Here is a 25,023-nt window from a genome sequence, read left to right as displayed (position 1 = left end):
ATTTGTTGAAAACGGTTGTGGGAACATGCAGCTTGCTAAACCAGGGACATCTTTTTTTTTTAAATTATAGTTTTACCGTGGATTAAGTGTGTTGCCTTTTATGTACAGATTTAACTTCAAATGTTATTTGATAATGTAACTGAGTGGTTTCATAATGGCACATTATTTATTTTACTGTGCCCTTGTTGTGCTTCATGAAATTTATAACATGTTTTAACAGATGATGGAAGTACTTAAAATAAGCTATAATATTTCTTTTACAGGATTGATGATATTGTTTTGAATTTGGACTTGGCACCAACATTCCTTGACATAGCAGGTGTTGAGACACCGTCACACATGGATGGAAGATCTTTTCTGAGGCTACTTCACAGAGGGTTAGTTGCTCAATATATTTATATATTATTACTAGTACCCAAACTGCATTAAGCTATACTTCAATGATTTGAGGAGGCTTACTATTATTGTACATCTCCCAAACATCAGACTATGTAAGAAAGATGTAACTTTACCCAAAAGCATTTATTATGAGGACAAGGGAAAAGTGTTTTGCCTGGCAGTGAAAAACTATGTTTTTTGTTTTTTGTTAAAATGCACTTTCTTTTTATGTGATACCTTGTTAGGCCAGTTCATGTTCCCAAGCTTTTTTTCCCAATGAGAGGATTCCATACCAGAAATGAGATTCTTGAAGATCTGCAAAATACTTACTTGTAACTGCCATAACCTCTTCACTGGCCTCAAAACACTTTCAGGCACAAATTTTGTTTTATAAAAAAATGTAAGTCTACGGTTGCCAAATCTGATGAATAGGTTGGATGTTGAAACAATTTGTACCTCAGTTTTTCTGATGAAAAATCAACTTTGTGGACAATACCATTGTGCTAATCCAAAATGTATTTTCTACAGTATTTTGTTTTTGAACCCTAAGCATGTTCCATTTATTTTTTTACCCAAGTTGTCCTGGAGACTTCATTTTCTTGTGTAAATGATGAATAAGTCAACTCACTTTTTCATTCACTTAAAAAACTGGCAAACATTTTTCTGGCAGTTGAAATCAACTTGACGTTGCTGTTTTGTTTCAGGTGTGAAATGTTGTCCACACATCTCTGCCATAGTACCAGTTTTGCACTAAAAATAAGTGTGTTTCTTTATAAAATTGTTCAACAGTAGCTGAGAGATTTATTTTTTGAATCTGTACTGAATCAGTGTTCAATAGATACAGCATTCATCAAGCACAAAGTGTACTCATAGTTAATTTTTGATATAAAATTCGCTTTTCTAATATGCCCATGAAATTAGCTATTTCAGGTATGTTTAATGACTAATTGAGCAATACACAATTGCATAGTTTCTCAAAATTTTCACTTGCGATTGCAGTTCTGGCATTATTTCATATGGATCATTTTCAAGAGAAATACATTTGCACTCAAATAGGCTGTTGAAAATCAAGGAGCAAATTCTTTATAATTTTCACAGGCTTTGTATGAATTTCCATTGGTGATGAACTGTCTAAAATAAAAACTTTTATGATAGCATGATATATCGTTTTATCCAATTAAATGAAACACACACAACACAAGTGCTTCTTTTCCCCTTTAAAAAAAGTAAATAAAAATCAATGATACCAAAGATATATCTTTGCCAGGGCAAAAACTATTTATTTGGCCTCATATTTTATATGCACCCTCTTCACTGGGCTGTGAGTGACACTGTTGTTTTCCATTGTTGTTGTGGTCCTCCCTCCAAAGTATAGTTTGATGCAGCTCCCCATGCTAACTATCCTGTGCAAGCCTCTTCATGTCTGCTTAACTACCGTACGTACATCCATTGAAACATGCTTACTGTATTCATGCCTAGGTATCTCTCTACAAATCTCACAGTAAGATTATTCTTAACATGAACACACAGGATTTAAAAATTTTTACAATAGTAATTTTCACTTATTGGTCAATGTTTAACATACTCTCAGTCCTGAAGAACTGGTGTATCAAGACAAAGTAAATGTATGACAATGAATAAATTTACAATAAAGATGCCATAATGTCTGTTGCTGAATGTAAGATAATACATCCAACAATGTACTACTGTACATAAGTAAACATCTAATGTGACCATGTATAACCATCTTTCTTTCAGACCAAAACACAGCAAGGCATCTGGTGCAAGAAGAAGATTTAAATGGCCAGACACATTCCTAATAGAAAGGTAAGTACATTTACATCGGCTACTTTGTATGTACACGTAGTGAAACAAATCTGCAAAAAATGCGAATTTGTGTAATAAAATGAAATTTTTTCTGCAAACAGTAAGCTTCACACTTAGTAGAAATCTTCTGTTAGCCATCTAGTCATAACAGGTCCTAACAGATCCAATTATATCTGAAGGGACCTCCTCACCTTCTTGTTTCTCATGTGCAACAGTTTATATCAGATTCTGATTGGTGTTAAGTTGCTGAGACTGATTATTAAGGGTTGAGCTTGTTTGTCTTCCTCTGTTTCATAACAACACATAAATATTACTGTCTCATTCTTAATTGTATGCCTTGTTGCATATATCTTCCGTTTCTCGAATGTTTAGCCTTACCTTGGTGATGTTAATTCATACTAGAGCCCGTGATCACCTTTTTATTTAGGAGTGGATCATACATGTAGATATTCTTGAAGTTAAATTGAAGAGCACCCTTAGCCAAAAACTTCAATGCCTTGAATGTTTTACCTTGTCTTGCTGATGTTAATTCATGCTAGAGCCTGTGATCACCTTCTCATTTAGGACTGAATCATACATATAGATATTCTTGAAGTTAAATTGGAGAACACCCTTAGCCAAAAACTGTTTTGTTGGTAACAAAACAGGGATCTTAAGCCAAAAATTCAGAAATGTTCCATAATAGGTGATATGAATTGAATTGCATGAAACTACAGCTATAGAAATGTCAAGGAAAACAAAATGTTTAACATTCTAGAAAAAGTAATACTGCAGTCATGCTGTAACTTTCTAAATGTTATAAGAAAATTACTACATTTCATATTAATTGTTGACTACAGCAGTGGTTTACATACATTGTTCTAAATCTACAAAAGGCATGTCTCCCTGGACAACTAAAATTAGCATTAAATTTCATCTTATTCTACATGATGCGGCCCTGCTTAAGTGATGAGATTGACATTTTAGAGCACAGCTCTTTAATAAGCACATCAAAAATGTTAATAGTTTTGACCGTTACACTAATTTGTAATTGCTCGAATGTTCATTGGTTGGCTCATGAACAGAGTTTCCAATTGTCAAGTAAAGCACGTGCAAGTAAAAAAAATGTATATACTGCTGCTATATAACATTGGTATCTGTGGAGTACCTCAGAGGTTCAGCCTCCAGAATCAGAAGGGATTTTCTTATTCTGGGTGCCTTTTCAAAATGTACACAGTGTCTCAAATGTAACTGTTTTATGTATATGACCCTGATAAGAACACACAGAGTGTCATGAGATGTTGGTATTGTTGTTGATAGAGAGAAAGAAAAGGAAGAGGGTATAACAAGCTGCTAGTACTTAGTACACTCCCCTCTGTGGGTCCAGGGTATGAACAGACCCGAGGTATTCCTGCCTGTCGTAAGAGGCGACTAAAAGGAGTCTCATACGTTTTGGCCTATAGGTGATGATCCCCTGTAGGGATTGATCTCCATTCTTCAAAATTTTCCCAAAGAGCGAGCCAATGGGGGAAGAGCGCCTTACGTGGTGCATCGTGTCCATTGTGCATTTAGATGTTTAGCCCACTTTCTCGTTGTCACATTGCAGTCCCGCTCATTCTCCATCTCTTGGGTGAGGACACCTTCCTGGGTGCATTTTCCACCTTGCACTATGCAGTGTCACTTTCTGTGCCGATGGTGACCATGGACTTCTTTGCACCTCATATCCAGCAAAGTAGCCAGTCCGTTGTGGTGGGGCCACCATGTACCCTGTTGGTTGCAGCCCCCTGACCACACAGGGATCACTCTGCTGATGCCTGTGCCATTAACTCCCCACATATGCCAAGGGGTAGATGCCCATCCCCCTGTGGCATCGGGTCTCCCAGCAAAGACCATCCTGCCAGGGGGCCTTTGCTGTGGCTGGGTGTCGCCCGTGTGGAGAACCCCTCGTCGGACTGGGTGGCATCAGGGCGGATGACACGTGATGAAGCATAGTACATCATCTCTTGCTGGTTGTCAAGCACCAGCAGTCTCTAAATGTTCACAGGCTCAATTCAATGCACAGAAGTACGACCCCAAATTGTTCGCCTCCCTTGCCACACCATGGGAGGAACACCAAGCTAAGGATGGCAGCGAATATTTTCTCCCTGGTACCTAGTATGTACGTGAGCTGATAAGGAATCCTTTGTGTCCATAAATCTTCAGTTCTTTGTAGAGCATTTAGAGGACAATTTTGGGGAGGTGGAGGGCTTGTACCAAATGAAGTCTGGGTCAGTTTTGATAAAAACATCCTCCTCTGCCCAGTCACGGACATTACTCACTTGTGACAAGCTGAGGGATGTTTCTGTTACTATCACGCCCCATAAGAGCTTGAATATGGTCCAGGGTATTATCTTCCACAGGGATCTTCTTTTACAGTCCGATGACGAGCTGCGCGCCAACTTAGAGCGACTAGGAGTCCATTTTGTCCGGCACCTCCACCGGGGTCCGAGGGATAATCAGGTTGCCACCGGTTCCTTCATCTTGGCCTTTGAGGGTGACACATTACCTGAGAAGGGAAGGTGATGGTCTACCACTGTGATGTCAAGCCATATATCCCTCGCCCGATGCAGTGCTTTAAGTGCTGGAAGTTTGGCCATATGCCTTCCTGCTGTACTTCCAGCCTCATATGTCGAGATTGTGGTCATCCATCCCATCCCAATATTCCATGTGTCCCACCTCCCATCTGTGTCAACTGCGGTGCGGAGAGCACCATTCCCCTTGCTCGCCGAACTGTAGGATTCTACAGAAGGAAAGGAAAATATTAGAATACAAGACCCTGGACGGACTGACCTACACTGAAGCTAAAAGGAAATTTGAAAGGCTCCGTCCCATCCATGTGTATGACAACATCTTACGCCGCTGTTCAGCCCCATCCATTGCACCAATTCCAGTCAGCTCTCAGAGCCGTAAGACTACACCTTCCCCCTTGATGGCTGGGGGGCACTTACCTCTCTGTTTCTGCTGCACCACCTACTTTGGGAGCCCTTGGGTCACTCACTTCCCAGGTTCCTACCAGTGGCAAAGCAGACACCTGCCAGTTGCTGAAGCAGCCACAGGTAACTGGTCATAGGTCTTCATGGTCCTCCTCAGTCCTGGAGACTGAATCAAAGAAGCCCTCCTAGGTAGAGAAACCCAAGGAACAGTGCGAGAAATCGAAAAAGAAGACCCCCAAGAACAAGGAAATTGCAGTGGCACCCACACCGCCACTACCTACAAGCTCTGCGTTTGGGATGAGGTGAAGATTCTGGCATCTGCTGAGGACCTAGATCTCACTGGACCCTCAGACACAATGGTTATAGACTTTTCCCAACCACGGCGGTTCACCTCCCGCATAGGTGGCTCAGGTCAGGGCTAATGAATGCAGTTCGCATAGGATTGCTTCTGTCTGGCATCCTTGCTTTTACCACCTCTCCTTGAGATCCATTCACATACAACCCCATGGCGTAGCCCTAGGCCAAAGTTTTGCCTGGACCTTTTGCATGGCCCTAAGGACTCCATTAACCCTGCAGCTCTCAGCTGTCACTTCCTCTCAATTCTTGAAGTGTTCCGGGGTCTGAAATGGTTTACACTGACAGCTCGATGGCTGATGGTCGTGTAGGCTTCGCCTACATTCGTGGCAGCCATACTGAACAGCATTCCTTACCCGATGGCTGCAGTGTATTCACCGAAGAGCTGAGGGCCCTATCTTGTGCACTTGAGTAAATCCGTTCATGCTCTGGTGAATTGTTTCTCCTCTGTACTGACTCCCTGAGCAGCTTACATTCTATCGACCAGTGCTACCCTTGCCATCCTTTGGTAGTGACCATCCAGGAGTCCATCTATGCCATGGAATGGTCCAGTCATTCTGTGGTCTTTGTCTGGACCCCAGGACACGTCGGCATCCTAGGCAATGAACTTGCTGACAGGCTGGCCAAACAGGCTACACGGAAACCACTTCTGGAGATGGGTCTCTCTAAAACTGATCTGTGTTCTGTTCTTACACCGCAAAGTTTTTCAGCTTTGGGAGATGGAGTGGCATAATAGTATGCACAATAAACTGTGCGTCATTAAGGAGACTGCAAATGTGTGGAAGTCTTCCCTGCAGGCTTCTCATAGGGAATCAGTTGTCTTTTGTTGACTCCGCATTGACCATATGTGGCTCACACATGGTTACCTCCTTCGTTGCGAGGACCCACCTCAGTGTTGCTGTTGCTCCTAAATGACAGTTGTCCACCTCTTGCTGGATTTCCCACTTTTAGCCGGTCTGTGGCGGACTTTTAACTTTCCCAGCAGCCTACCTTTGATGTTGGGCAACAATGCTTCAACAGCAGCTTCAGTGTTATGTTTTATTCATGAGGGTGGGTTTTATCATTTGACCTGAGTTTTAGTACATGTACTTTGTTCCTCTGTGTCCTCCACCCTAGTGCTTTTAGGGTGGAATTTTAAATGTGTTGCAGAGTGACTGGTTTCTCCTTTTCATTCTCATGGTTGACCAGCCACTGTAATCTTTCTTGTTTTACTGTTTTCTAATTGTTTCTTGGGCCTCTCTGCTGTTTCCTTGTCCTCTCTTATTCCTTTTAGTGTTTTTTGCCTTTTATTCATTTTTTTTATTTTTTTTTTTATGCTGTATGTGTCATTTGTTCTACTCTACCCCTTGTGGACTTGTTTTTTAGGACCAATGATCACACAGTTTGGTCCCTTCCCCCCTCCCCCCTTCTCCCTTTCAAACTAACCAACCATCCAACCAACTTAGTACACTACTCCACAAACATCACTAGCTGGACCACTGAGTCCAGTGATCTTATATGGAAGAGCAACACAGGTTCAGATATCTAAACTTAATGAAACAGGAAAATTTGGGATTTAACCTAGGACATTGGTGCATAATGACTAGGAAAACTTTTCTCTCCTCATCAGTCAAATTCTGATGAGGCAAATTTCTTGAGATACTATAATTTGATCTGGGTATCTCCAGATGAATCAGCCCCAGCAGTGGAGATAAGCTTATGTCTCAGTGAAGGTGGGGTATCAATGAAAGCAGGTTTAGTATGATGAATATTATGTAAATGGTGTGCAAGTATTTCAGCATTTTTAATAAGTTTTTACAAGAAGAGATTTTTATGAGGCAAATTATGAATACAAAGTCAGATGTCTCCCTGGATACGTACATAACCTCTAGACTTCATAATGTAGAGCTAGGTTCAAGATTTGTTCAGAGATGAATATCATACTGTTCCATTGTCAAAGTTGAATAAGTTTTAATGCATTGTAAGGAACAACCATTGGATTAAAAGTTATTGTTTTCAATTAAATCCAAAGTTGGCAAGTTAAAAATATTTACTATCAAAAACAGTCTTGATCACAATTTATTTATTACGGTGACCAGTTTCGACCACTACTGTGGTCATCTTCAGACCTACAAGTCGTATACAAAGCTTTAATTAGAGGGCTGCATACATTAAAGAAAATACATAAAGTTATAAAGCTGTAAAACAATGAATTACCAATGAGTAAGAACCTCTTTCTGCTGGAGAATCACTACTGGAGAAACCAGTGCATGTCTTACTATGTATAATGGAGGCTCCGCCCCCTTCTGACGGAATGATGTCATTACTAACCAATGGGTTATAGGTCGAATAACAATGTAAAATTTCTTAGTTAAAAGAACATTGTCAAGAAATAAAAATAAACACACACTAAATTTAGCTTATTTAACAGCTATTGTCAATTAATAAGTGTTAAAAATATTTAAACATGTAGGATAAACGAACTTCATTTTGACAGTACATGGGTTGCCCTCTCAAGGCCTGTTAGTGAACCATTTGGAACCACTGGTTGCCATGGTGAAGGTGGATGCCGTTCCAAAGATGAGGCAGCAGGCTCCTTCCCCTTGAAGTTGTAAAGTTGATAGGCAAACTAGCGGTTGCCACGGTGAGGATAAACACCAGTGCAAAGATTTGGCAGCAGGTTTCTTTCTAATGAAGTTGTTGCAAAAGCAGAATGGCAAAGACTGTCATGTCAGACGATGTACTATTGAGCAGCAACATGTCTTTATTGAAATGATTTTTCAATGAGTAGGCTGCAATAATCTTTAGCTGACATGTATAGAACATGCTGCACAGATACAATTTACTGGTGTAATAAGAGACTTTCATTTACATAGATTACATAATAATTCTTACAGATTAATACTAATAGAAAAAAAAATTAAAAAATTGAGAGGGCACAGTAGTTGTGCATATTTATAAAATATTGTCTATGAAGTTCATATGTAGATTCCAATTTTTTTTATTTACATGTGACAGTTTTTAAAGTTAAAGCATAGCACAGCATAGAACATCACCTCCTCACATGATGAATGTCGGTTTGCATAAATTGCAAACAAGTAAATTGTCATATACACTTATGACATGATGAGCCTAGGGGATATCCTTAGCATTATGAAAACTGAATAAATTTTCAGCTGCTAAGATCGCAAAAATCATTTATTCATACAGATTATCAGTTTTGTCAATTCTCTGTTGCCATCTCCAGATCCAAAGATGGCGACAGAGAATTTCTAAAACTGGCAATCTATATGTAAAGTACACTTATGCAAAAGAGGAGTATAGTAAACTGGAATTATGTTACGTAACCAAGACCTGCCCAATCCAGCCACCCAGCACTTCCTATTCCAGTCCTGTTATGGGCTTAACTTTGTGTCACCATAGGTTGGGCCACTTGTGAAAGCAGCCATGTTGTACACCAGGTCTGCTGCAACCACTGCACAGCTTTTTATGTTGGTATGACAACCAACCAGCTGTCCACTAGGATGAACGGCCACTGCAGAACTGTGACCAAGAGCAAAGTAGACCACCCTGAGGCACAACATGCAGTTGAAAATAACACACTACATTTCAATGGCTGCTTCACAATCCTGGCCATCTGATTCCTCTACTCCACCACCAGCTTTTCTGAATTGCACAGATGGGAGTTATCCTTGTAACACTCCTCCAGAAATTATCCTGGCCTCAACCTGTTGTAACCTACTTCCCCCACACCCTCCACCCAATAATTTGCACCTCCTCATCCTATCCTATCACCTCCTCCCTTCCTTTTTCCCTCACCCTTTTTGTGTGCCACCCTCTGTCAATGTACCTGTTCATCATTTTCCCTTCTGTGCTCCTCTCCTTTTCTTCTATTCCCTTCCCCCCACTCCACCTATTGATCTGTGCCTGTCAATCTCTAGTCCCTGCATGCCCCATCAGACAGTGCTCTTCTCCCCCCCCCCCCCCCCCCCCCGCCCTCCCAACTAACTGTACCCTGCTATCCCAACCCCTTCCCCACCCAACTTCAGAACTTCAGATTTGTATTCACATGGCAGTCACATTCCTGTTGGAGCTGCCAGTGGTAGCAGTCATGTGTGTGACCTGTGTTTACTTGTGTGAAAGTGTGTTTTCTTTGCTGAGCAAGACTTTGGCCAAAAGCTGTAATTTGTAACAGTCTTTTCACTGTGCCTGTCTGAAACTTAATGGGTCATCTTTATGGTGAGTTGCAGTCAATACTTTTCCTAATATTGTTCATACACCAATCTTAAATACATTTGAGCCAAAGTTCAAACAGTTCTTGCTTAACCACTGCTTCTACGCTGTCTCTGAATTTCTGGAACTACATAATAAGTAAATGTCATTTATCAAATATTGTTAATTATGAATTATGTCCCTTTGTACTATAATGTACTTCAATCATGTTGATGATGTAGTCTCACTTAATAATTGCTCATCATACACTATGTGATCAAAAGTATCCGGACACCCCCAAAACATACATTTTTCTTATTGGTGCATTGTGCTGCCACCTACTGCCAGGTACTCTATTTAAGTGACCTCAGTAGTCATTAGATATTGTGAGAGAGCAGAATGGGGCACTCCGCAAAACTCACGGACTTCAAACCTGGTCAGGTGATTGGTTGTCACTTGTGTCACACATCTGTACACGAGATTTCCACTCTCCTAAAGATCCCTAGGTCCACTGTTCTCGATGTGATAATGAAGTGGAAATGTGAAGGGACACATACTGCACAAAAGTGAACAGGCCGACCTCGTCTGTTGACTGACAGAGACTGCCGACAGTTGAAGAGGGTCATAATGTATAATAGACCATCACACAAGAATTCCAAGCTGCATCAGGATCCACTGCAAGTACTATGACAGTTAGGCGGGAGGTGAGAAAATTTGGATTTCATGGTCGAGTAGCAGCTCATAAGCCACACATCACGCCAGTAAGTGCCCAATGATGCCTCACTTGGTGTAAGGAGCATAAACATTGGACGACTGAACAGTGGAAAAACATTGTGTGGAGTGGCGAATCACAGTACACAATGTGGCGATCCAATGGTAGGGTGTGGGTATAGTGAATGCCCGGTGAAAATCATCTGCCAGCATGTGTAGTCCCAACAGTAAAATTTGGAGGCACTGGTGTTATGGGTGTGGTTATGTTTTTCATGGAGGGGGCTTGCACCCCTTGTTGTTTTGTGTGGCACTATCACAGCACAGGCCTACACTGATGTTTTAAGCACCTTCTTGCTTTCAACTGTTGAAGAGCAATTCGGGAATGGCGATTGCATCTTTCAACATGATCGATCACCTGTTTGTAAAGCACAGCCTGTGATTGAGTGGTTACATGACAATAACAGCCCTGTAATGGACTGGCCTGTACAGAGTCCTGACCTGAATCCTATAGAACACCTCTGGGATGTTTTGGAACGCCGACTTCATGCCAGGGCTAACCGACCAACATCGATACCTCTCCTCAGTGCAACAGTTGGTGAAGAATGGGCTGCGGTTCCCCAAGAAGCCATCTGGCACCTGATTGAACATATGCCTGCGAGAGTGGAAGCTGTCATCAAGGCTAAGGGTGGGCCCACACCATATTGAATTCCAGCATTACCAATGGAGGGTGCCACGAACTTGTAAGTCATTTTATGCCAGGTGTCCGGATCCTTTGATCACATAGTGTATGTATGAGCAATGTAGTATATCAGTTTATATTGTTATGTACTTTGATTGTGTTTGTCATGAAGTCACGATGACCACTGTAATCATAAATTAATTGTATTTACCTCTTGTCCTATATCATATGTACAAACAATGTGACAAAAATGATTTCCTGAACAACATAAATAAATAAACAACATTTAAAGTCATTCATACACCACAGTGAATGCACAATATTATTTTACTGTAGCAAAATCTTTTATGTGGATTAATTTTACCAGAATAGGCTGTTTCCTTAAAAAAAAAAAAAAGAAGAAGAAGAAGAAGAAGAGTCAGTATCTATCAAGCATGAATTGTATGCATTGCTTATGAAAAAGGATTTTGCTTCATTATTGAGCTGTGTGACTAAATACTTCTGATGAACAGAAGCTTTTTAATACAATAATCTGAATTAATGAAAGTTGTCTGATGTCTTAATAGAATGATGTTTACCTTCTGTCCTTAAAGCTGAGATTTTATCAGTAACACATAATGATTTATACAGTAGTGGGAGGCGAGAAATACCAGAAGCTGCACGTCAAGAAGACACTCTCAGTACAACAGATGCAATAAGAATCTTCAGCCATACAACAGAGATGCCTACTTTGCCACCTGTCTTGAGCAGTGAAGTAGACGATTTCTTGGTCAACAATTCAGCAAATGTGCTACCACTTTCTCATGAAAGCAGCTTACTGGAAGAACTTCCGATACTAGCAAGTGAGTATCATTATTACAGAAAATATTCATTGTGTGTGCTTATTGTAATTACATATGTTGATGAGCTGGTCATTGATATGATCTAATGAAACTGTATGGTTAACCATCTAAACTCACAGCCATCATCTTGCATAAGAGCAACGGATAATTCCCTCTCCTGTCAGTTTTGTATTGCAAATTTTGATTGAAATAAATCATTGCTAGGAAGGATTTCATCTTCATATTGTTATTGTAGTGACTTGGCAAGACAGCCAAGTCACAATGCGAGGATGCCGAAATGCACGCGTTAAGCTCACGCAGACTGGCGTGAGGTCTGGAACAGTAAAGTAGTTGAGTCTAGTAAATAAAGTACGAAGCTCTTTGAATACTTAACTTTAATCCACAATTGGTGAACATCTCTCGTTACTTTACAGGCTTTATAATCACAATATCAATTGGTAATGGCGCCTTGCTAGGTCGTAGCAATTGACGTAGCTGAAGGCTATGCTAACTATCGTCTCGGCAAATGAGAGCGTATTTGTCAGTGAACCATTGCTCGCTAAGTCGGCTATACAACTGGGGCGAGTGCTAGGATGTCTCACTAGACCTGCCGTGTGGCAGCGCTCGGTCTGCAATCACTGACAGGGCGACACGCGGGTCCGGCTTATACTACCGGACCGCGGCCGATTTAAAAGCTACCACCTAGCAAGCGTGGTGTCTGGCGGTGACACCACAGTTATCAATAACAATGTCACAAATTTCCAGCCAACTGGTTGCAAATTCTATTTGTGACATTGTAATTAATTATGGTATGTTCAAAACATTATCAATGTCTGTTATTTTACATCTGTATTAACATATAGTGACTGTTTTAGAAATAATGTTATTACATCTTAGATAGCTGAGACAAAACTTGAAGATATTTATTCATGATATTGACACTTTTGATTCCCTGCATTCATATAAATACCTAAAAAAAATTGAGACCATTAATCTAATATATATGATTGTATAGTTTTGGTTATCTAATATTTGCAGTACATTCTATGTTTTTGTGTTTTTAAGAAGCAGCATAGTTCATGCAAAGTGTTAACATATTTTTATCTTTGTGAATCTGGAACTTCCCACATGGATAATATTTTTAGAAGTGCTAGAGACATGTGTAGATTTTGTAGAGAAAGTCATTTCTTAATATAAACTGAAGCTTGAAATGTAGTTCAGCAAGCATCAGTAGATGTGACCAAAGGTTAACTATTTGGGTCACAAAGATGATAAAAGTACAGAAAATAAAAATAAGTGGCGATCTACCCCTCCTGAATGCAATAAACTTTGTTACTTATACTTTTTCAATGGCATATTCAATTAAACTGCTCTTTCTCCATAACATTACCTTTCCCTCACTGTGAGCTTCCCAGAAACGAAAGGGAGTGCTGTGGAATAACCTCAACCTAAGCCTTAAACAGCAGTAGGGTAACCATTAGCAGCAATTGAGAGAAAACTGTATCTCCCTGCATATCTGGCCCATAAGGCTTTCGCCATATTCCTAAATAATGACATTATCAAGAAAGCTATTGGTATGTGCCCATGGCACATCTTCCAGCATCTTTATTCCATGACATTAAAAATGGAGGGAGCTGCAAGACTCTGAACAGAAGAGAATGTAAACAGTCCAGGGTATTGAACTGACAGTACATACCAGTCAGCAAGTATATAATACACTGAAGAGCCAAAGAAATTGGTACACCTACCTAATAATGTGTAGGGCCCCCGCAGGCACACAAACGTGCCACGACATGACATGGCATGGACTTGACTAATGTCTGAAGTAGTGCTGGAAGGAATTGACACCATGAATCCTGAAGGGCTATGTCCCATTGCTCATGCACCAATTATAACACTAAGAGTATGAGGGGGTGAAGATCTTTTCTGAATGGCACATTACAGGGCATCACATATATGCTCAATAATGTTCATGTCTGGGGAGTTTTGTGACCAGCGAAAGTGTTTAAACTCAGAAGAGTGTTCCTGGAGCCACTCTGTAGTAATTCTGGATGTGTGGGGTGTCACATTGTCCTGCTGGAATTGCCCAAGTCCGTTGGACATGAATGGATATAGGTGATCAGACAGAATGCTTATGTATGTGTCACCTGTCAGAGTCATTTCTAGACATATCAGGGTTCCCATATCGCCCCAACTGCACAAGCCAAACAGCACTACAGAGCCTCCATCAGCTTGAACAGTCCTCTGCTGACATGCAGGGTCCATGGATTCATGAGGTTATCTCCATACCCACACTCATACACATTCATCCGCTCGACACAATTTGAAATGAGACTCATCTGACCAGACAACACGTTTCCAGTCATCAACAGTCCAACGTCAGTGTTGAAGGGCCCAGGCAAGGCATAAAGCTATCTGCCGTGCAGTCATCAAGGGTACATGAGTGGGCCTTTGGCTCTGAAAGCCCATATTGACGATGTTTCACTGAATGGTTCACATGCTGACACTTGTTGATGGCCCAGCATTGAAATCTGCACCAATTTGCAGAAGGGTTGCACTTCTGTCACGTTAAATGATTCTCTTCTGTCACTGTTTGTCCTGTCCTCACAGGATCTTGTTTCGGATGCAGCAATGTCGGAGATTTGATGTTTTACCAGATTCCTGATATTTATGACACACTTGTGAAACAGATGTGTGGGAAAATCCCCTCTTCATTGCTACCTCAGAGATGCTGTGTCCCATCGCTCATGCGCCAATTATAACAATAAATTCAAACACACTTAAATCTTGATGAAGGTTTCTCGGGTCTCCAGCCGGGTGGTAGCATTGATATCTCGCGACATTTTGGGAAGTGTCATACTACCCATCTTCGGGGGTAGTGTTGAGATTCGCAGAGAGTGGGCTATTTATATGCGCGGTCATCCCCCTCCACTAGACCTCGGGTGTCTGTGGTGGACCAGCGGCGTGTGCACGGTGGTGGGGATGGCGGTGTAAGCATTCTGTCTGTGTCCGCGGTGGAAGACGTTGACGGGCGTGCTCCCGATGGATTGCCAATATTGCAGGGTTCCATGCTGCGCTGAGTTAGTATGGAAGGAATGCTGGATGGTGGCAGCTTGTTGCATGAATGAACAGCACAAAGACAAACAGTACTGACCAACCTGGTACATAGGGTGCACGCTGTCTGCGACAAAGACAGCCTGCCATCTGAGCTGCAACACCTGAGGGAAGTCTTCCAGCAAAATGGCTACAGTGAAACGCAGATCAACAGGGTGCTTAAAAGGAAGAAGGAAGCAGTGAAAACCCCAGAAGAAGATGTTGAAGAGGAAGAAGACAAACAACTCATGTTCCTTCCATATGTGGGTCCGCTCTCGGCCAACATTGCACAACTACTAGGCAAATACAATATCAAAACCAATCTCCGACCACCACCGAAGACGAGGGAGCTCCTAGGTTCTGCCAAAGATGCGCTGAACCTTAACACACCAGGAGTATACAGCATACCATGCGAATGTGGAAAACAATACATTGGGCAAATACTGTGCTGCATATTTCAATGCTGCGAAGAACATATCAGATGTGTGCGACTGGGTCACACAGAAAAATCAGCCATAGCAGAACACAGCATAAATGAAGAACACACCTTCAACTTTGAAAACACGAAGGTACTGTGCTGAGCATCTGGCTTCTGGGAAAGCGTTATCAAAGAATCCATAGAAATAATGATTCACAACAATCTGGTCAACAGATATGAGGGATACCAACTAAGCGTAGCATGGAACCCTGCAATAGCGGCAATCCGTCGGGAACGCGCCCGTCAACGTCCTCTGCCATGGATGCAGACAGAATGCTTACACCGACAACCGAACGCAGCTGCTGGGGGCAACTGTCATCCCCACCAACGCGTGCACGCCGCTGCTCCACCACAGCCATCTGAGGTCCAATGGAGGGGGATGACCGCACATATAAATAGCTCGCTCTGCGTATCTCGACACTTTGCCAGAAGATGGGTAGTATGACACTTTCCGAAATGTCATGAGATATCAACGCTACCACCTGGCTGGAGACCCGAGAAACCTTCATCAGTAGTTTACGCTGGGAAAGCCTACAGTCACATACACTTAAATCTTGATAACCTGCCACTGTAGCAGCATTACCTGGTCTAACAACTGCGCCAGACTTTTGTTGTGTTATATAGGCGTTGCCGACTGCAGCTCCGTATTCTGCCTGTTTACGTGTCTCTATATTTGAATACGCAGGCCTATATCAGTTTCTTTAGTGCTTCAGTGTGTGAACATTTTCACAAGTGGCTCACCAATGATATGGTGAAAGGCAAACACTTAACATAGGCATCAAGTGGCACACAAACGAATTGAGACAGACTCAGTGTGTGACTATATGTAAATGCTGTGATAAAGAACATAATTTCATTAGCTGTGCAGACCTCTTCAAAAGAATAGATACCATGCATTCATATAATTGATTCACCTCAGTGGGCAATGAATCCACAACCTTTGCATGGATGCACATTTACGTTCAACCTCCAGCGGGAATCTAAAATTAGGGAGCTTGGAGGACATTGATGGGAACTGTGGATAGGTGGTGCTAGGTGGGAGCCAGCCTGGGAATATGCTGAGGTAGCCCACACATTTGTGATAAATATGATGTTTGGGTGGCACAGTGATTTACACAACGGTCTCATAAGCAGGAGATCCTGGGTTAAAGTCCCAGTCCAGCACAAATTTTCACTCATCGCCACTGATTTTGCATGAAGTCCCGATGCAACTGATATCATTAGTTCCTTCCCTTCCCTTTCCTTGCTCCCCCCTTTCCCTTCAATTTACATATCAAGTGACATACGAGGTGCGACAGTAGAGTAATGAGACTGATGTGGAAAAAAAATGTTGCTTACCGTTTTAGTCAAGTTTAGTGTTGTCTCCTTCAGAGTAGTTCCCTTCTGATTGCACACACTTTTTCCAGCGCCTCTGCCATTGATGGTAACATTTCTGGAACTCATCTTCTGTAATATCTTCCAAGACCCTCATCACAGCTTTTTGAACATCTTGTGTTGTTTGAAAATGGTGTCCCTTGACCACCATTTTGACTCTTGGAAATAGAAAAAAGTCGCACGGAGTGATATCTGGTGAATAAGGTGGCCATGGTAGTACTGAAATGTGTTTTGAGGTTAAAAATTGCTGTACTGACAGAGCAGTATGGGATGGCGCATTATCGTGATGTTGAATTCAATTATCAGCAATGTTGGCATGGACATGAAGAACTCTTTTACGAAGTCTTTCTAAAATTTCTTTGTAGTAATATTGGTTAACTGTTTGTCCAGGAGGCAGCCACTGTTTATGGGCAATTCCCTAGGAATCAAAGAAGCACACAAGCATGCATTTCACTTTTGACTTTGACATGCAAGCTTTTTTTGGTCTGGGTGATCCCTTTGAGCAGCATTGCGAACTTTGGCATTTTGTCTCTGGATTGTACCGAAAAACCAACTTTCATCACCAGTGATAACAAGGCTCAACAATTCTGGATTGATTTCCATTTGCTCTAACAGATGGGATGCCACATTTTTCCGTGTTTCTCGCTGTTGTGGTGTGAGATTTTTGGGGACCATTTTTGCACAAATCTTTCTCATACCAAGAACTTCAGTTATTATTAGACGAACCGTTTCTCAATTGATGTTCAGTTCTTCTGCAATCATTTTCACAGATAATCTTCAATCAGATCGTACGAGTTCATGCACCCTGGCAAAGTTGATATCTGTCCGTGAGGTTGATGGTCATTCACTGCGGTCTTCATCTTCAACATTCGTTCTGCCTTCACTAAACATTTTATGCCAACGAAAAACTTAAGCTCTTGACATAACCTCCTCTCCAAAAGCATTCCGAAGCTTACTGTAAGTTTTCATCGTGTTTTCACCCAATTTAACGCAAAAAGAAGTGGCATACCATTGTTCAATATTATGCGGTTTCATTTCCATGACGAGAGGCAGAAAAATGTGTTAACTTGTTACAGCACAACTCACAACTGAGCAGTTGCATTGATGTGCTGCTTGGACTAGAAGCAGCTTATGGACCAAGGTCAAAGATCTTGTGCTTACACAAGCCTGCAGGGTTGTCTCATCTTGCAAATAAAATCACTGTCATTACTTTATTGTCGCACCTCATATGTCATTTCTGCAAATGATGTTGTCGAGTTGCCACTCTGAACTATCACAAAGTGCTATGATGCATGGTCCAGTTACAGATAGTATGCGCCTAGCTTTTATTGAGGACCTAGAGTTTAACATAAAAGATTTATCACTTTGTGAGTGACATTTCTTTTTATATGTAAAGTATCATCGGAACAGAATGTGTTAGGTGCTGACAGTACTCTAGAACAAAACAGGGAACAAATGCTAAAATTTTGTTATTGATTTGACTTGTGACTGAGCTACTAAGTCATTCAGGAATAATTTACTTTAAATTTGATAACAATAAGAATTTACAACCAGTTTCCAGACATTTCTGGATATATATGGTGCATATTTGTTCTTGTATTAAGAATTATTTGTTTTAAAAATGTTCATAAAGAGGTATCATGAACCGGAAGATCTGCCTGCTGAATGTTACTGCAACAAAAGCATCAAAAACAAATTCCAGATTTTGCTCATTGAAATCATTTTGCAAAAAAAAAAAAAAAAAAAAAAAGAAAGAAAGAAAAAATGTTCTTCATACTGCCTTATTCCTGTCTTTGAATTTTTGTCATTATTCATTGGAATAATGACATTATAATAGATGCAAGCCTAAAGATGAGGGCTATGTACTTTATCACATAGCTCATTTGCTGCAGTGAGCTGTATTTACTTGAATGATGGTGTATATCTTCACAGACAGTTGAGTTATATTGACAGCTATACACATGACACCACTTACTGCCAGTTGTGCTCAACAGTTGACTACCTTATTGTAATATGAATAGTCAAATGTCATGTGAGTAACATTTTTCAAAATTATTGAAATATAATTTTTAATTTTTTTAAGGACCAGATTTGCAGTCTGACAACAGAATTGTGCCAGTGGTTGGAAACAGTAAAATAGAACGACTTGCTCTGGAATGCCAGAGACCTGAAATGCAAGCCCCATGTCACCTTGGACAGAAGTGGCACTGCACTGCAGATGGTAACAGGTAGTCCCAGAAGATATAGATATATATTATGCCACATGTTTAAAGTTTTTTTTTAAATATTTCATTCAGAGAGTGAATTTAATTAAATATAGCACTTATATACACTGACATGTGTAACAACAGAAATTAATAACTGAAAACAGTATGTGGGCTTTTAACTTATGACAGGCGACTTGTCTTCTTGAAATAGGTGGCGAAAGCACAAATGCAAGTTTCAGACCTCCCTGGCTCCAAGACTTCCTGGGAAGAAGTGTACATGTTTCACAGATTCAGGACATATGTTTACACACATTGAAAGTGATGACAGACGAGGCCAACGTCAATTTACCCGGTGAGTCATATTTTGGAAAACTGGTAACAGTCACTACCGAAAGAGGATGCTCTTAGAATGTAGATAGGATGTACTATGTCAGGGGCGGGCAAACGCTGCACGCGGCTCATGAGCACACAGCGCTGCACATGTGCTGCTCGCGTGCAATCGTCGACAGGGGCAGTGGCGACAGCCAGCAGGTTGCGGCAGTGTAGTACCAGGCTAAGATGCGGATGTTGAAGCGAAGCGACCACTACGTAGTGAACGTGGTATTTCAGTAACGGGAAAATGCAGAGTGAATCAAGGAAACGGAGAATTGGAGATTTGCTATCTTTTAAAAAGGAATGGGATAATCATTTTTTTTTTCCTCTGTGCAAAAACGTGAAAATTGGAAATGTATAATATGTGACAGTATTCTGGCTGGTCAGCAGAAGTTTAATATTGAACGCCATTATAATAAATTTCAGTATGTTGCCGTTCTTGGTGCAATAAAAGAGGAATTTCTCAAGTGATTTGGGGATATATCTTACTTATCCCAAGGTTTTGAATAGTTCTCGAGACAATCTGCTGTTTCTGCAGATGATATTCATCCCAGTTTGCAAATGGAATTAATAAATCTACAGCGTAATTCTCGTCTGAGAGACAAGTTCCTTTTGGCAAGACGTGTAATAGATTTTTATCACGACTTTCCATAGCAAGAGTTCCCTTGTCTCCATCGTGAAGCCTTGAAGATAATGTCAATGGTTTCACTCAACATACGTTTGTGAGAGTTTTTTTCTGTTATGAAAGTCTCGGTTAAGAGCAAACATCAGTAATGAAAATTTACGTAACTGTTTGCGTTTGTCTGTATGTAGAAATTTTGTTGCAGACATTAAACGTATTGTAAACTCCACCTGTGATAATTAAATAAAACGTATCGTAGGTAATAGATACTCTTTCAAACCACGATTACTTTCAAGCACTCCTACTAACCTTATTCCTTCATTCAATAAAGCAGGCCAGGAAACAAGACGCATTACAAAGGAAGAAGCGGTGAGACGGTATGGCGGGGAGGGGTGAGAAGCGGGTGGCCAGCTTGCCCCTGTGTGCGCGCAGAACACCTGTTAACTGCACACGTGCATGTGCACCGCACACGTGCAGAATTCCTGCCCGCCCCTGTACTATGTTATTGTTTCATTATTGTGTAAATCTAATTTTTGTCTACTGCGCCCTCTGCCATGCACTGCTTGTGGAGTGTATATGTAGACATAGGTGCCCCGTATGACCCAGTCCTAGTGAACGTTAAACTGGAACTTTTCTTCTGTTCTTTTTTATGTAAGCTGCAGAATATTGTTACATTCCAATAAATGATGATGTATACAGTCAATGAAATAATTAGTTACTGTATTTCTTTGTGTGTTCTGTCAGTGCACAGCTGGTCAGAGATATGAAGACAAAGATGTTACCACCAGTACGCCAACGAAGACGTGTTGCTCCAGAACTTCGGCATCAGTTGATTCTAAATGCTGTTGATTCTGATACTCTGAACAGCCTCTTAGCACAGTATCACACGCATACCCGTAGGAAACGTGACACTGCTGACACACTTACTGATATCATGGCCGATATAGAGGATGAAATTTCTACTTTAAAGGTGCAGTAAGGCTTCTTTTCATTGTTTGTAAACTTAGCTGAATGTTTAATATCATGATTATTGTGTATATAATGGTGGGAATTGTTGAGAATATGGAACAAGTGTTGAGATCTCAAACATTAGTTATTTTTATTTGTTTTCGTGCAGTTTGTACTTTTCATGACCCAAGGTTGGGCGCCACTTTTCCTTCCACTCAACAATCTTACATCCTTTCTATTCTCCTGAAACTCTGAAAGATAGACACTGAAACTTATTTAAAACTTGTATATATGTTAATGTGCTCTGGTTCTTAATCAAATATTTCAGTTCCCAGCATAAAGAATGTTGCCTGCCTTTGAGGCTTTGGGGAAAATTTTATGCTAATTAGATCTTCAGTAACTCATGATTGTCAAAATTTCTCACTGAATGGGATACTCGTCTACCCTTAACTAAATTATGTATCTGAATACATTGTAACCAATTCTCTCATTCCCTGTCTTTTTTGCACAGTGATGATAAAGAAATCGAAATAAAAAGATTCTTCAGGTCACACTGATCTTGTATGTTTTCTTCCAGCTATATTGAGGTTAGTTTGCATTTGTTTTAATTCAGCACCAAAATAAGTAATGTAATGTAAGGTATTGTATTTTAAAACAACAAACAGTGGCTGGAGATTTTAAATAATGCTCTTCATTCAATAAAGCAGATACCCCTGTGTGTCTTTATTGTATAACAGTCTTTACATTCTCACAAATTTCCTTGTTGTGACCAGGATATGAGTTACAGCATATTATTGCCATCTTCAGATACGATAATCCATAAAGAGTTTCACCATGATGTATACAAACATCATGATGATGTTCAGTATGCATTACTAAATTTGTACATCATGATGAAACTGTTTGTGCATTAATTATCATATCTGTAGAAGACAATGATTTGCTGAAACCAGTAATGTAAATATTTGTAGTAATTAGGTGATCTTCACGTAATAAATTATTAAATACACTCCTGGAAATGGAAAAAAGAACACATTGACACCGGTGTGTCAGACCCACCATACTTGCTCCGGACACTGCGAGAGGGCTGTACAAGCAATGATCACACGCACGGCACAGCGGACACACCAGGAACCGCGGTGTTGGCCGTCGAATGGCGCTAGCTGCGCAGCATTTGTGCACCGCCGCCGTCAGTGTCAGCCAGTTTGCCGTGGCATACGGAGCTCCATCGCAGTCTTTAACACTGGTAGCATGCCGCGACAGCGTGGACGTGAACCGTATGTGCAATTGACGGACTTTGAGCGAGGGCGTATAGTGGGCATGCGGGAGGCCGGGTGGACGTACCGCCGAATTGCTCAACACGTGGGGCGTGAGGTCTCCACAGTACATCGATGTTGTCGCCAGTGGTCGGCGGAAGGTGCACGTGCCCGTAGACCTGGGACCGGACCGCAGCAACGCACGGATGCACGCCAAGACCGTAGGATCCTACGCAGTGCCGTAGGGGACCACACCGCCACTTCCCAGCAAATTAGGGACACTGTTGCTCCTGGGGTATCGGCGAGGACCATTCGCAACCGTCTCCATGAAGCTGGGCTACGGTCCCGCACACCGTTAGGCCGTCTTCCGCTCACGCCCCAACATCGTGCAGCCCGCCTCCAGTGGTGTCGCGACAGGCGTGAATGGAGGGACGAATGGAGACGTGTCGTCTTCAGCGATGAGAGGTCGCTTCTGCCTTGGTGCCAATGATGGTCGTATGCGTGTTTGGCGCCGTGCAGGTGAGCGCCACAATCAGGACTGCATACGACCGAGGCACACAGGGCCAACACTTGGCATCATGGTGTGGGGAGCGATCTCCTACACTGGCCGTACACCACTGGTGATCGTCGAGGGGACACTGAATAGTGCACGGTACATCCAAACCGTCATCGAACCCATCGTTCTACCATTCCTAGACCGGCAAGGGAACTTGCTGTTCCAACAGGACAATGCACGCCCGCATGTATCCCGTGCCACCCAACGTGCTCTAGAAGGTGTAAGTCAACTACCCTGGCCAACAAGATCTCCGGATCTGTCCCCCATTGAGCATGTTTGGGACTGGATGAAGCGTCGTCTCACGCGGTCTGCACGTCCAGCACGAACGCTGGTCCAACTGAGGCGCCAGGTGGAAATGGCATGGCAAGCCGTTCCACAGGACTACATCCAGCATCTCTACGATCGTCTCCATGGGAGAATAGCAGCCTGCGTTGCTGCGAAAGGTGGATATACACTGTACTAGTGCCGACATTGTGCATGCTCTGTTGCCTGTGTCTATGTGCCTGTGGTTCTGTCAGTGTGATCATGTGATGTATCTGACCCCAGGAATGTGTCAATAAAGTTTCCCCTTCCTGGGACAATGAATTCACGGTGTTCTTATTTCAATTTCCAGGAGTGTATATACTGAAGAGTCAAAGAAATTGGTACACCTGCCTAATATCATGTAGGACCGCACAAGCAAGCAGAAGCATCGCAACACGATGTGGGATGGACTTGACTAATGTCTGAAGTAGTGCTGGAGGGCATTGACACCATGAATCGTGCAGGGCTGTCCATAAATCCATAAGAGTATGAGGGGGTGGATATCTCTTCTGAGCAGCACATTGCGAGGCATCCCAGATATGTTTCCAGAATGAGATTTTCACTCTGCAGTGGAGTGTGCGCTGATATGAAACTTCCTGGCAAATTAAAACTGTGTGCTGGACGGAGACTTGAACTCAGGACCTTAGCCTTTCGCGGGAAAGTGCTCTACCAACTGAGCTACCCAAGCACGACTCATGCCCCGTCCTCACAGCTTTACTTCTGCCAATACCTTGTCTCCTACCTTCCAAACTTTACAGAAGCTTTCCTGCGAACCTTGCAGAACTAGCACTCCTGAAAGAAAGGATATTGTGGAGACATGGCTTAGCCACAGCCTGAGGGATGTTTCCAGAATGAGATTTTCACTCTGCAGGGGAGTGTTCGCTGATATGAAACTTAATTTAATCTGCCAGGAAGATTGCAGAACTAGCACTCCTGAAAGAAAGGATATTGTGGAGGCATGGCCTAGCCACAGCCTGAGGGATATTTCCAGAATGAGATTTTCACTCTGCAGCAGAGTGTGCGCTGATATGAAACTTAATTTAATCTGCCAGGAAGCTTCATATCAGCGCACACTCCGCTGCAGAGTGGAAATCTCATTCTGGAAACATTCCCCAGGCTGTGGCTAAGCCATGTCTCCACAATATCCTTTCTTTCAGGAGTGCTAGTTCTGCAAGGTTTGCGGGAGAGCTTCTGTAAAGTTTGGAAGGTAGGAGATGAGATACTGGCAGAGGTAAAGCTGTGAGGATGGGGTGTGAGTCATGCTTGGGTAGCTCAGTTGGTAGAGCACTTGCCCGCGAAAGGCAAAGGTCCCGAGTTCGAGTCTCGATCCAGCACACAGTTTTAATCTGCCAGGAAGTTTCATCCCAGATATGCTCAATAATGTTCATGTCTGGAGAGTCTGGTGGTGAGTGGAAATGTTTAAACTCAGAAGAGTGTTCCTGGAGTCACTCTGCAGCAATTCTGGATATGTGGGTGTCACATTGTCCTGCTGGAATTGCCCAAGTCCATCTGAATGCACAATGCATATGAATGGATGCAGTTGATTAGACAGGATGCTTACATATGTGTCACCTGCCAGAGTCATATTTAGATTTATCAGGTGTCCTGTATCACTCCAACTTCACACGCCCCACACACTTACAGAGCCTCCACCAGCTTCAACAGTCTCCTGCTGACATGCAGGGTCCATGGATTCATGAGGTTGTCTCCATACCCGTACATGTCCATCCACTTGATACAATTAGAAATGAGACTCATCCGACCAGGCAACATGTTTCCAGTCATCAACAGTCCAATGTTGGTGTTGACAGGCCTAGGCAAGGCGTAAAGCTTTGTGTTGTGCAGTCATCAAGGATACACGAGTGGGCCTTTGGCTCCAAAAGCCCACATCAGTGACGTTTC

The 25,023-nt window shown here is 42.0% G+C and overlaps 1 protein-coding gene across 2 annotated transcripts in view; it reads left to right on the top strand.

Annotated features, from left to right (window-relative positions):
- The window catches only part of LOC126162400 (extracellular sulfatase SULF-1 homolog), a 782,309-nt gene that overhangs the window by 674,230 nt on the left and 83,056 nt on the right, over positions 1–25,023 (top strand). For both annotated transcript variants that reach the window (XM_049918893.1, XM_049918892.1), the window contains exons 9-14: positions 264–377; positions 2,137–2,205; positions 11,722–11,933; positions 18,941–19,085; positions 19,276–19,416; positions 20,803–21,028. In XM_049918893.1, coding sequence (XP_049774850.1) covers positions 264–377; positions 2,137–2,205; positions 11,722–11,933; positions 18,941–19,085; positions 19,276–19,416; positions 20,803–21,028 — 907 coding nt within the window. The remainder of the gene's footprint in view (positions 1–263; positions 378–2,136; positions 2,206–11,721; positions 11,934–18,940; positions 19,086–19,275; positions 19,417–20,802; positions 21,029–25,023) is intronic.

The sequence above is a fragment of the Schistocerca cancellata genome, chromosome 2 (assembly GCF_023864275.1).
Source record: "Schistocerca cancellata isolate TAMUIC-IGC-003103 chromosome 2, iqSchCanc2.1, whole genome shotgun sequence".
NCBI lineage: Eukaryota > Metazoa > Arthropoda > Insecta > Orthoptera > Acrididae > Schistocerca > Schistocerca cancellata.
Note: the sequence above shows the minus strand (reverse complement) of the source record. Positions and strands in the feature narration are given on the sequence as shown.